General features: G+C 54.3%; 7 protein-coding genes across 7 annotated transcripts; all 7 read left to right on the forward strand.

Moving 5' to 3' along the window:
• Window positions 1–680: 680 nt before the first annotated feature.
• Window positions 681–1,830, forward strand: EHS24_003256 (uncharacterized protein; the record flags this gene model as incomplete). Its single annotated transcript, XM_028618948.1, has 7 exons — window positions 681–716; window positions 777–947; window positions 1,018–1,125; window positions 1,242–1,403; window positions 1,450–1,472; window positions 1,515–1,608; window positions 1,645–1,830. 7 exons carry the CDS (start codon window positions 681–683, stop codon window positions 1,828–1,830), a joined length of 780 nt encoding a protein of 259 aa, XP_028472836.1.
• Window positions 1,831–2,158: 328 nt separating this feature from the next.
• EHS24_003257 (uncharacterized protein) lies at window positions 2,159–3,365 on the forward strand (the record flags this gene model as incomplete). The annotated part of the gene is made up of 6 exons (XM_028618949.1): window positions 2,159–2,194; window positions 2,233–2,266; window positions 2,322–2,422; window positions 2,490–2,672; window positions 2,713–2,907; window positions 2,973–3,365. The coding sequence occupies 6 exons, from the start codon at window positions 2,159–2,161 to the stop codon at window positions 3,363–3,365; spliced, it is 942 nt and encodes a 313-aa protein (XP_028472837.1).
• Window positions 3,366–3,703: 338 nt separating this feature from the next.
• Window positions 3,704–4,757, forward strand: EHS24_003258 (uncharacterized protein; the record flags this gene model as incomplete). The annotated part of the gene is made up of 5 exons (XM_028618950.1): window positions 3,704–3,776; window positions 3,828–3,910; window positions 3,961–4,146; window positions 4,185–4,378; window positions 4,418–4,757. 5 exons carry the CDS (start codon window positions 3,704–3,706, stop codon window positions 4,755–4,757), a joined length of 876 nt encoding a protein of 291 aa, XP_028472838.1.
• Window positions 4,758–5,128: 371 nt separating this feature from the next.
• EHS24_003259 (uncharacterized protein) lies at window positions 5,129–6,361 on the forward strand (the record flags this gene model as incomplete). Its single annotated transcript, XM_028618951.1, has 7 exons — window positions 5,129–5,164; window positions 5,222–5,237; window positions 5,278–5,342; window positions 5,409–5,443; window positions 5,501–5,654; window positions 5,703–5,884; window positions 6,058–6,361. The coding sequence occupies 7 exons, from the start codon at window positions 5,129–5,131 to the stop codon at window positions 6,359–6,361; spliced, it is 792 nt and encodes a 263-aa protein (XP_028472839.1).
• Window positions 6,362–7,143: 782 nt separating this feature from the next.
• On the forward strand, window positions 7,144–8,167 carry EHS24_003260 (uncharacterized protein; the record flags this gene model as incomplete). Its single annotated transcript, XM_028618952.1, has 6 exons — window positions 7,144–7,236; window positions 7,283–7,468; window positions 7,502–7,666; window positions 7,713–7,726; window positions 7,778–7,865; window positions 7,907–8,167. 6 exons carry the CDS (start codon window positions 7,144–7,146, stop codon window positions 8,165–8,167), a joined length of 807 nt encoding a protein of 268 aa, XP_028472840.1.
• Window positions 8,168–9,307: 1,140 nt separating this feature from the next.
• Window positions 9,308–9,952, forward strand: EHS24_003261 (uncharacterized protein; the record flags this gene model as incomplete). The annotated part of the gene is made up of 2 exons (XM_028618953.1): window positions 9,308–9,349; window positions 9,698–9,952. 2 exons carry the CDS (start codon window positions 9,308–9,310, stop codon window positions 9,950–9,952), a joined length of 297 nt encoding a protein of 98 aa, XP_028472841.1.
• Window positions 9,953–10,330: 378 nt separating this feature from the next.
• EHS24_003262 (uncharacterized protein) lies at window positions 10,331–11,831 on the forward strand (the record flags this gene model as incomplete). The annotated part of the gene is made up of 8 exons (XM_028618954.1): window positions 10,331–10,366; window positions 10,416–10,452; window positions 10,492–10,574; window positions 10,695–10,883; window positions 10,930–11,082; window positions 11,145–11,167; window positions 11,208–11,298; window positions 11,337–11,831. The coding sequence occupies 8 exons, from the start codon at window positions 10,331–10,333 to the stop codon at window positions 11,829–11,831; spliced, it is 1,107 nt and encodes a 368-aa protein (XP_028472842.1).
• Window positions 11,832–12,308: the final 477 nt, after the last annotated feature.

Consider the following 12,308-nt stretch of genomic DNA (forward strand, 5'->3'; position numbering starts at 1 on the left):
TCGTCGTGTCATCTCATCAACAACCAATGCCTCGTGAGACTCCCCCAGTGAAAGGACCAAAATCCTGACAACTAAACTAGCTTGCTGTTCTTACTAGGCACCGGCTTGCTCCACAGTATGTGCAGATGGTACTGACAGGTGTTGTCCGTAGGTACAGCAACAACTGCCTTGTTTAGCAAGAGGTTTAAAAAGTAGCAGGTAACGCAAGGCAGCCTGAGAGGGGAATGGAACAGCCTCTTGGATAAAGTCGGCGTTCCGTGTGAGAGGCCATGGGGGCGAGAACTGCTCAACAGCCCAGCGGGTTTAGAGGGCAGTGGCGCAGCGATCCCAGTGGGTTGCTTGCGGTGTGCACACACCTCCTGTAGGTCATCCGCAGATGTCCTTTCGGCACCTCGTGTTAGCCGTGGCGTGACCCATACAACACTTCCTTCCAGGCGTCATGAAACGGTCCCAGAATATCGAGTGTTGTCGAATTATCCGGAACAGTTGAGGTTTGAACAGAGGACCTCCACCTTTTAGTGACGCCCCCAGGATGGTCCCAGTCCAGTCACCCCTGTCGCGCCAAACAAGTAAACACACTCAACCGGTGTCATCTTCCATCACCATTTCGCGATTTCACACTATCACCCACTAATTCTTATCTCAACCTCTTCTCTCAACGTCCACTTGCACCACCAAGGATGAAGATTGACACAGGACATTGGAAGGACTGGGAGGTGAGTCCCATCACCATCCCACCCTCGCCCGTCATGCCAGACAGGAATGCTGACGTCTAGGTCTACCTAATCGACGAGGATGGAGCCCGCCTTCGTGAGGCCTTCCCTTCCAACTATAGCGCGTTTACTGACCCGAGTCCCCAAGCCGAGCACAAGATCGAACACACGCCGCCTTCCTCGGCCACCACGGCTGGACTGGTGACTTTCCATGTGGAATGCAAGCACGGCCAAGTGAGTCCACCGACTGGTTTGGGTGGTTGTGTCTGATGGCCTGGTATGGAAAGACTTACTTTCACCCCAGGCATTCAAAATCGGCACGTCTCGTCTTTCGCCCGCCGCTTTTGACTGTCGCATCGACTACACTGTCGATGGCCGTAAAGTTGAGGGAGTAGCATTCCTGAAGGACAGCGTTCGTCCGGTCGAAAAGGGCTCCATCCCCGAGAACATGAACGGCGTTCCATATATGCGTCGCATGGTCTTCACGCAGATGGTGAGGGTTTACATACGACAGCGGGCTGACAACAGCAAATGGTAGAGAATGGCCCTCAACTGGACGTCGAAACCGCTGCAGAGATGGGGAAAATCAGCGTTCGTCTTACGGCCGGCATATGCACCCCCAGTGAACGAAAGCGTCCCCCGCACACCACACCACCAGCCATGAGCGTCATCGATGAGCGCACCAAGAAGGTGAGCCGTGTATAGAATCAAATAGTACAAGCGCTCATTCACGCAGGCCCTGATCGGTACCGTGGTTGGGTATGTTCTTCTCAATTCAGCATTGATTCTGATGACATTCAGAGGAGAGCTCGAATCAGCTCCAGCTGTCCACCAAGACACGTACAGCATGACTTATGTCCACAAGCACATTTCCCGGTATAAGATCGTCATTTCAGTAAGTCTGGGGTGTATCGCAGTGGGCTCACCTCAGTATGGAACAGCTGGCCACCTGCTCGCCAGCGGCGTCATTGAGAAGAACGACCCCAGGCAAGACTCGGAATCCGATTCCGAATCAAACGACGTGAAGCCCAAACTCAAGCGCCGTCACAGCGATGACAAGCCCCAGCGTTGGTCCAAGCGCAACAAGGAAGTCATCGACCTCACCGAAGATGACTAAGTCAAAGGAACAAGCTCTGTTCATTTTCGTCCTTTTGGTCGATTTTCAAGTTTCTCCGCAGCCAGAACATTGTCCATAGCTCCATAGCATTCGTTCAAGCTCTCCAGTCAATTATGTAGTCAAGATATGCAACAGTCATTCACAACAGAGGCATTGGGGGGTGAATGTACCTGCGCAGGGGCCCGGGTGACCAGTGATGGGCGCCCAGAAAGTCAGTCACCCCTGGGCCCCGCACACGGTGTTTTGCCGTTCCACAGTGTACACTTCATCACTGGCCACTGGATCACTGGTCACTCATCACTCCATCACCCAACCCTCCTCCTTCACCATGAGAATCCCAGGAGGCAAATGGAAGGACTGGCAAGTACGTCACTCCCTGCTAGACCCTCCGTTAACACACAGGTGACGTTGGATGACAGCCATGGGAACCCCCTCAGTACGCAATGAGTCGCGGGTGATGGACCGGCCATCAGCTGACCACCATCAACCAGCCGAACACAATGTCTGGCACACATATCCCAGACAGGTCAGGCAGGCGGATATCAACTCCAAGGGCTTGGTTAAGCTTGACGTCGTGTGCGAGTCGCTGGAGGTGAGTTTCACTCTTAGGCAGCTGGCGCTCAGTTGAAACCACATTGGTGCTAGCTGATGTCTCCCAGCCCATCACTGTTCGCGTTATACCACCCACCCCCTGCGACTTTGACGCGCTCGTCCGCCCTTTCTTTGAGGGACAATGGCTCGACGGCCTAATCGTGCCCAGGGACAAGAACCCCCGCGACATCTCGGTCCTTTACGAGGATCAGCGCGGCATTGCCTTTGAAGAGCTGGGTTCAAGTCGTATCGTGAGTCGCCACCTCTTTGCTTTTGCTGAGTTTGGACAAGAAACACTTCGACTGCAATGTTCCCTCAGATGACGCCACGTCGTTCGGTGTGATGGCCATCAACCTTATCGGTGGCGTGGTCCAAGCCGACCAGTCACCGACTTCGAACGACACGTCCTCGGAAAGCAATGGCAGTGCTCCTACGCAGTTGCTGAAGCCCACTGAAGCTATCCCAAGATACCGCGTCGAGTTCTCAGTGAGTGTTGCAGCCATCACAGACGCTGACTGGCGGAGTTCGGCACGCAATCGTTTTTCGTCGAGAGAGGTGTGTTGCCAGCCACCGAGAATGACAATCAAGCGAAGGAGGACGCTGGTATGACCGAGATTCAGGACCAGGAGGAGGCTATCGATGTTGAAGACCAAGAGGTGGACTCCCTCGAATCCCTCCACGACGGAGGACAAGTGGACGGTTCCTCATCAAGTGCCGACATTGGGAAGAGCAGTGGACCCAGCACCAGGCTCACATCCCAGCGGGGCATCGGCCGTCGCTGGAACTTTGAAGACTACGGGGACCAGAGTGACTCTCGCGGCAACCCACTTCACAAGCCCACACTCAGCTGGTCTGATGACGACTACGAAGACGGTCAAGAGGCATTCGACCGTCCTCGGAAGAGCAGAACCCAAAAGACGCGTCGGTCGACTGGCAGGTCTTAACGCCACTCAGGCAGCCTCCCTCTCCCCATTCAAGCGTCCTGCCACCTCTCCCCACACACTCTGGAGTTGTGGCTTTAGTGAACGTTGCATAGGCTTGGATGTTAGCGTGAAGCATATGTCCTTCACGGTCAGCAATGCACCTTCTACCCTTGAACCTTCACTGTACCACTGTCCTACCGTGGCACGCCGTCGTAGAATGCCTCATGTGGATGATCCGTCCTGATGCGTGTCCCATCCGGATATCAACGCCGGATATGGAAATTGGTCCCGCCCAAGGGCCAAGTATCACCGAGTCGTCGTTGTCCACTCTCTCTGTCTCTCATCCATCAACCACCGCCATGGTGAAGGTAGAGTCGGGCCACTGGAAAGACTGGGAGGTCTCCATACAGACTCTCGAAGGAGTCAGTCTGCGTACGTTTCATTCAATGCCCGCTTGTTCTGCGTTCAGCTAACCCTCTACAGCGGAGCACAACATACAACACACACCTCCCACCGACACTTCTCCCGGCATCATTAAGCTATTCCTGGAGTGCGAGCACGACAAGGTGAGCTGATCCCCTTTCCGAAAACATGCAGTGTTAACAGCTGGTCCAAGACATTCTGTATTGCCGTGGACCGCCCCAAGCCCGCCAAGTTTGCCGCCCACATCGAGATCAAGATCGACGGTGACAAGATACACGGCATGGTTCTCCCCAAGACGGATCGCGAGGCCGTCCGTAAATATAGGCTCGAGGAGATTAACGGTGTCGTGTACCGCAAGAGCTTGAAGTTTCAGCAAATGGTGAGTCGGTGTTGGTTCCAGACCCGCTAAATGGTCAGACGCTCGTTGAGAATGGGCCGCAAGCCGGAGGTGATGGCCTTGGAGCGCTGGCGACAATCAACGTGAAGGTTACAGCCGGAGACAGTAGCCGTACAAGTAGGGTATCGGCCCCTCACCATGGCCATATCTCGAAGGCTCCTCAAGGCGTGCTGGATGAACGCTCCAAGAAAGGTCTCGTGGGCTCCTTTGTCGGGTATGTAACAAGCGGGCTCCAACTTCTAACTCGTCGCAGCGGCGACATTCTGAAGGTGGCGACCAAGCGGCATGGTTCGGGAACGAAATTTGACAAGCGCAACGACGTGCCCCAGTACATCTTCGATATTTCATACGCCACTCGCGACCTCCTTCGCGCACAAGGCATCATCACCGAACCCCGTCGCTCGACGACCATTGCCGACGACTCTGACGACGTCAAGCGGTCGGCCCTCAAAACCTCGGGCTCTGACTCGGACGAGATTGTCGAGGTCGAACGTCCCAAGCGCAAGAGCAAGATGGAAAAGGTCAAGCAGAAGTCGTCCAAAAGGCGCAAGCAGGACAACACCGTGATCGACATGACTGGCGACGACGATTGAGCCCGGCAGGGCGGGGCGGGTCTGCACAGTTTCCCCAAGGGTGTATGGCAGGAGAGTTTTTGCGCTGCAAGTCAGCTCATGTAGCTTATGTGTACATAGGTCATGGTGTTTATATATGCATGTTAGTGTCCGTGGTCGGACTGAGCATCCTGTAGCTGCCTGCATGCTTTACATGTCAGTAAGAGGTGCCCGCCTCGTGTCAGATCTCTGGATCTCCGGATCTCTGGTGGTTGACAGCACTGGTGTGTCGCCTCCGGTTAAGGGGGTGGCACATTTAAAAACACGAACAAGGTACACATTCCCTCCTCGCCGCCTTGTCCATGACGTCCTCTCCATCAACAACTCCATTCTTCATCCAGCGTTCACCCAACATGAAGCTTGGAGCCGGCTTGTGGAACGGCTGGGAGGTGAGTGTACCCGGTCACACGTGCATATCTGACTGCCAGGTATACATTCGTAACAAGCGTGGAGTTGCTCTTGGTAGGTCCAACACCCAGGGAAGTGAGGCTGATCGTCGTAGCCGAACACCGTGCCGAGTACTTTCCCGACCAGGCCAAGGTCTACGTAGAGTGCGAGCTTGACGAGGTATGTCTGATATGGTATAGTGACGAGTAACGTGAAGAACGGGGGCTACACCGCGTGGACTCCCAGAACCTTCCACATGAGAACCAAACAAACCTTGGCCAGTGAGCTGACTTGTAGGAATTCGAGATTTGTCTGGACTACGCGCATGGCTACAACAGAGTCATGGACGTGCGCGCTCTATTCAAGGCGGATGGCCGTTTCATCAATCACTACATTGAGCGCCGCCATGACAACGTGCCGCTGGTGTGCAGGCACTCGGTAACAGAGGTGAACGGCGTTCTCTTCGACCAAACACTCAAGTTCGGCCGCCCAGTAGGTTTGATAATTCAGTCGGATGGACATCGGATGGCTCACTTGCAGAACATTGTGGAGGAGGCTCCTCAGCTCGACGACCACAAGCTTGCCGCAATTGGCAGTATTACGGTGGAGCTCACTGGCGGTACATCGTATGACATGGGTTACGGAATGCCCAGCGCAAGTGACCCTTCCTTGGACGCCATTAGCGAAAGGGCCAAAAAGGGCATGTTGGATTCTATTGTAACGTAAGTACGCACATGAAGTCGACCAGAGCTGATACCACAGCGGACAAGTCACACGCCCCACGGTTGCTACACAATCATGCAGCTTCATAGCCAACACTCCTAAATTCACCGTTCAGTTTTCTGTAAGAGAAGGCACAACGACAGTAGTAGCTGACTCACAAGTATGGTACCAGGGCCGCACTCATGGCCGCAGACATCATCCCTCGTCCACCTCAAGACCTCCAGGACGACCAGGACGTCCCCGACCGCAAGCCCAAGCGCAAGCTCTTCGGTGACCCCGCGGCGCTGCTGGGTCCGGCCAAGAAGTTCAAGCCCGGCGAGGTCATTGACCTCACCCAAGATGACGAACTCAAGCCCCGCAAGCGCGTGCAGGCGGTCAAGAACGAGGTTATCGACTTCACCCAGGAGGACAGGCCTAAGGTCACCGGCTCGTCCTCAAAGCACAAGTCCGAGGTCATCGACTTGACCCAGTCGTAACCGCCGGTCTCAAACATGGTCTCCCTTGGTCTCCAATGTACACTCAAGCCCGTCTCTCTCTCTCAAGCCCGTCTCTCTCTCAAGCCTGTTTCCTCTCCACACTTGTTTCAATTCGTCGTCAGTATTCGCGATCGCCACGAACGACCGTAGTGTTTACATATAGTATTGGTTGCCTGTGTGTATAAGATGTGCCATGTCCTTCAGATGTCGAGAGCAGGTCGGCTTATTTTGGGAGAGCCAAACGCCCCATAGGGGCGGTAACAACTCACAGGCCTCAGAGGTGATCAGGTGGTAACGTCGTGTACCCAGATTCTCACTGACCGTTCATGGGGGTGGAGTAGTAACTCTATGACATACGGGTCGTGTCCATAGGCACACTCATGCATGTCCCCCACTGAGCGTGTCGGTACGCGTCATGGGAATAGGTTTGGACATGTTAACCATCGGAATGCATTCCGGGCCTTGGAGACAAGTTGCTGTTCCTCGGTCCTCCATTTTCTGATCGTCAAGTTCCACCCAGCCCTTCATATCTCTACGTTCTTCCCGCGGTCCCTCGCCTTTCTACATCACCGCCCAACTCCACCACACATGAAGATTGAAAGCGGGTTCTGGAAGAACTGGGAGGCAAGTCGCCCTGAGCTTCGGACTGGTTGACCTCCTTCCTGGTCGCCGCCGAAGCTGGCCCATAACTGTGGAGACTGACGGTACAAGGTGTACATCAAGGACAAGCAGGGTATACGCCTGGGTTTGTGAACGGCACACTGTCATGACGCAGAGCCCTAATGAATGCAGCGGAGCACGATATCAAGCATATCCCGGCTTCAGCCAGCCTTCCGGGACTGGTACAGCTCTACATCCAGTGCGAATATGATCAGGTGGGTCTACCAGCGGCGTGTACGTCGCAGTCTGGCTAATGGGCAGGAGTTCCAGATCTGCGTGGATGGCCCTGCTGTTCCCACCAACCATGATGTGCGCGCTACGTTTACCGTAGATGGGAACGAGATTGAAGGCTTTATCCACCAGCCTGGAAAGACCACAGTTTGCCGAGTGTCGCACCATGAGTTCGACGGGGCCTTTTATGACCGGACACTCAAGTTCCAGCGCATAGTAAGTGTCACAACATCCTTCGCTGACAACCAGACCGCTGTTGAGGACGGCCCGCGGCCGGGAGTGGCTGAGGTTGGTGCGCTTGGGACCATCCTGGTGGATCTTGAGGCTGGCACATTGTCCTCGAAGCGGAAAGCCCTACCAGCCACCATCGAAAACAATATTGATACCATGGACGAGAAGCTCATTCTCAAGGGGGTGAGGCAGCAAATAAAGTATGCCGCATTCCAGCGCTGACAATCAGGGGTTGACGGGTCTGTGTGTTGGGTGAGAGAGCTCATGGATCATTCAGGTGAGCTCACTCTACAGGGGAGACGTGGCTGGAACAACAAGCAAGACGGAGACTTGGACGTTCACCCACATTGTCCCAACTCCTACCTATCAGCTTCGCTTCACAGTGAGCCGCCTGTCATAATAGGATCGAGGTTGACGTTCCAGTACGCCACACGGGAGCTGTTAATTCTGCAAGGTGTACTAGACGACCCCAATGGCGCACTTCAGCCCGCAGCGCACAAGCGCAAGGCACGACACGGAGGTCTTTCTGCTTCTGCTAAACGATCCAGGGCCAGTGATATTGCTCTCACGATGGCTCAGCAGCGTCTGAAGCGTGCCATTGATAAACTGAACAATGGCGGTGAGAACAACTGCTCTGATGACGACGAGGTCATCGATCTCACCCAAGAAGATGAGGAGATTTGATATTTAGGGAGGAAGCCGATGCGGATTCGGTCATTTGTTGTTTTTTTTTGCACACATTTCCGTGAAATTTTCCCGTTGTACATGGTTAGTTCTGATGGCACAGATTCTTCTTCAACCCAATCGTACCCCTTTAATCATCATATGCATCATATGAGTCACGGGCAGGTCACAAAGTCCCTGCTGTCGTTCGCCCGAACAACGGCGGGAACCAGCATCAAAACATTGACCTGCCATTTTTCCGATGTCGAGGGATCGGTGTGCCCGTTATTCCCAACGCCGTGTTCTCTTGGCTTCGTACAACATTCCTCATGCTCGCAACATTCCCCAACCAACCTAAATCGATCTCCATGTGATATCACAACCACCGGTAATCCGACTGACGTAATTCCCGAATGTCGGTGCCCTTGTCATGAAACGTCTAGGGTAGTTGGATTGTTCCCAGTATACGAACGGTTGTGTTGCTCTTCTTCTTTCAGCAGTATCCTGTCACAGCTACCAGTGCTCCACCTACCCAATATCATTCTAGCGGTCGACGTCCGTGACAGAAGTCATCCTCCAACCCGCTGAACTTCCGCTCTGCACTTGTCTACCTCTGGCCTCTGGCACGAACCGAACATGAAGTTTGAGACTGGTTTCTGGAAAGACTGGGAGGCAGGTATTATGTGGAAAATGTGTGTACAGTCTTCTCACAGTCCCAGGTATACATTGAGGACGACCAAGGGCATCGCCTGCGTGAGACTTTTGGTCCAGTTTGGTACCAGCGAGCTAACGACCGCAGCTGAACATAGGGTCGAGCACAATGAGACGGCAGGACGAAGTACACTGTATTTGGAGAGCAAGAATGACCAGGTTTGATGACTGTCCCGGCCATGTGGTCTGCCTTCCGGTAGATGCTGACTCACAGATCTTCAGAATATGCGTCTCTCCTACCACTGCAACTGCCGATATGACTATGCGAGCGAGTTTCACGATCGATGGCAGTGAAATCGCCGTGCAGGCCAATGTGATTGGGGCCGGACATCCATGCTGCAACGCCACATACAGCAAAATTGACGGTGTTACTCATCAAAATCTTCTCCAGTTCCATCTACCCGTTTGTTATGTACCACTGCAAAGTTGAGAGCTAATCCTTAGGAAGTTATGGCCGGCGCTCAAGACCTAAGCGAGGAGGAAGCTTCGACCGTGGGCACCATTGCCGTGCAACCGACGGCCGGGACGTTGGTTTTCGCTAGACGAGAATGCCCCACAGTACGGAAACCTGCCCACCGCAGTGGTGTCAACGAGAAGGCTATCAAAACAGTACGCAAACTGTTGACTGTTGATAAATCTGCTGACAACGTAGAGCATGGTGGACCTGGTTGTGGGGTAGGAGCTTTAATACTTACTGCTTTATTCACACCGCAGAGCGGGCGACGCATCACCTGCCTCGGAAAGCATCTTTCATCGCTTCTACCATACCCAAGGCACACCAAAATGGACAGTTGAATTCTCGGTGAGACACAAGTTTGGTTGCGGTTGGCTGATTATAAGTATGCTACACGCGGCCTCCTTCTCGCCAAAGGGGTCATCCAGTCCCCTCCGAGCGATGAAGAAGAGCAGAAGGAGGTTCCTGGGGACACATCCCAGCATAAGGATGTTTCCTCCAGTCCAGCCGTGTCGAAAAAGCGTTCCAGGGAAGACGAGATCACGCGCCTCACCAAGAAGGCAAACGCGCTCCTCCAGGAAATCAACAACCTCAAGCATGGTGATCCCGACGACCTTGTCGACCTCACCGAGGACGACTGACCGACCTCTCTCATCCTCGCCCGTTTGCCATCCACGTCAGTGTCCCCATCAAGTTTTCGACTGCCGAAACCCAGATTCCGTACTGAAGTTATCGATGTGTTTCAATGCATTAAGTGAGAGGCAACCATTGGGGGATGCATTGTAAAGTGACTCAATATTCTCCCAGAGGACAGAGACTGAGGCTTTAGTGTACCAGTGTGGTGCGTCATTTGCACGGTGCAGCATGCGAATTTGAGCGAGGCCGGTGGCGGGACTTGGGGGTGCCACAAATAAGCTCCGACGACGGCCGATCCCCCGTCGATGCAAACATGTCTTCCCCCGTGCCCACCACTTGATCGTCTTTCCAAAACATCACTCATTTCACACCTGCTTCAAAGCATGAAGATTAACGCTGGCTTCTGGACGGACTGGGAGGTACGTCACGCATCCCAACACAGCTGGCCCGAGCTTCTGACTCCTCCAGGTGTTCATCAGGGCGAAGGATGGTGGCGAGCGCCTCGGTGGGTTGTGTTCAGCTGCCTGGTCAGCACTCATTTTAGCCGAGTACAAGGTCGAATACATCCCTTCGGTTGGAATCGAGGAGCAAACGGTGAAGCTCCACGTCGAGTGCATTCACGGGCAGGTATGTGTGCAGTACCCCTTTTGCAAGCACCCATCCCGCCATCAGGTGGGACGACCCGTGTGTCCGGTTGTCCAGTTTCTGGTCTCTGCTGGCATGGTCGAGTTAAGCTGACTGTCACAGGAGTTCGAGATTTGCGTCGACCGCCCTAACGGCGGCAAGATCACCGCTCGTGTCCGCTACACCGTCGACGGTCGTCGCTTGGGTAGCAAGTTTCACCTGTCGAACAATCCTACCGCGCTCGTTTTGGGCGAAACCTACGAGGAGGTTAAGGGAGTTGCCATGGCCAAGAGCCTCCAATTTGGCTGCCTCGTAAGTGGTCGAATTGTATTCTTTGACTAACTACCTCTACCTGTAGGAACCTGTCGAGGACGGACCAAAGCTCTCCAAGGATTCCGCTCTTGGCACCATCGTCGTCCAATTGGAGGCAGGCGAAGCTGTTATCGTTGGTCGAGGCCTCCCCTACGTCCCGCAGCCTGCCAAGACCACCATTGATGAGAAGTCGAAGAAAGTGCGTAAACCGTAGACCTGGTGGTGCTCTGTCCATTGATGTAACATTGCTGACACTCCCAGGGCATGGTCTCCTCCTTTGTTGGGTATGGCTCTCCATGGAAAACGTCATCACTCACACTGCAGCGGTGTTCTCACCAACACTGTCGCCAAGGAGGTCACTTACATGAACCTCGTGCACACCGCTGGAACGCCTAAATTCAAGGTCGTATTCTCGGTGAGTGCTTGAAAGCAGAAAGTTTACTGATCGGCAAGTACGGCACTCGCGCCAGCTTGCTTGCCGCGGATGTCATTCCCGGCCAGTTCAATGTGATGCCCATCAACTCCTTGAACGCCGACCAGTCCGATAACGACATCAAGCCCTCGACTGGGACCGCCAACGGCCCCAGCTCTTCCAATCGTTCCCAGACCTCCACGTCGGCCAACAACAAAGTCAAGGAGGAGGTCGGGGATGTCAAGGAGGAGGTGGGCCAGGTTAAAGCCGAGACCAGCGAGGCCAAGGACCAGGATCAAGTCCCCAAGGCCAAGGAGGAAATCAAGGCGGACGTCAAGGTGGGCGGCACCCAGGTCAAGCAGGACCGCGACAAGGCCAAGAAGGACGTCCCCAAAGTGGAGGTGGTCCACCCCATCCTCAAGGAGGTCGGCCCCAAGGACGACGACGTTATCGACCTCACCCAAGACCCTGACATGTTTGAAGAGCTAGAGATCATCGACCTCACCCAAGACCTGGATGACATGGAGCTCTCTTGACAAGCAAGACCGACTACCATCAAACCCCCTTTTCAGCCTTCTTCGTTTCGAGTTCGCCGCAGCTGCGCGGACCACTCGCAGCTGAGCGACTCGTCGTCGTCCGCTGAGGTCTGTTCTTCTTTTCAAGTTCCCTTCTTGCTTCCTATTTGTAGTCCCTCTTTTGAATGCATGACAACTGAAGCCTCTTCTCTTGAGGAAGCGTGTCGTGAGCGAGGCCAGTAGACATGGACGTTGAATCAACGCTCCTGATAAAAGGCACTCGCGTCGCCGTCGGACCTAATCTCGGCAACCACTGTTTTCCCCGGGAATGGACCGACACTTCTCCATACGCGCCGGCATCCTTCCGCCCAATCCTCCCGATGTCCGCAGGACGGTCCGAAGCGGCCTTGGATCGCCAGGTAATGTCTGCGCACTCGGTGCGGTCCTCCGACTCTTAACTGGCACACTCGCCGCAATGGTGTTGCTTTTATCCTTCCC

This window comes from Apiotrichum porosum (genome assembly GCF_003942205.1).
Source record: "Apiotrichum porosum strain DSM 27194 chromosome Unknown scaffold_15, whole genome shotgun sequence".
NCBI lineage: Eukaryota > Fungi > Basidiomycota > Tremellomycetes > Trichosporonales > Trichosporonaceae > Apiotrichum > Apiotrichum porosum.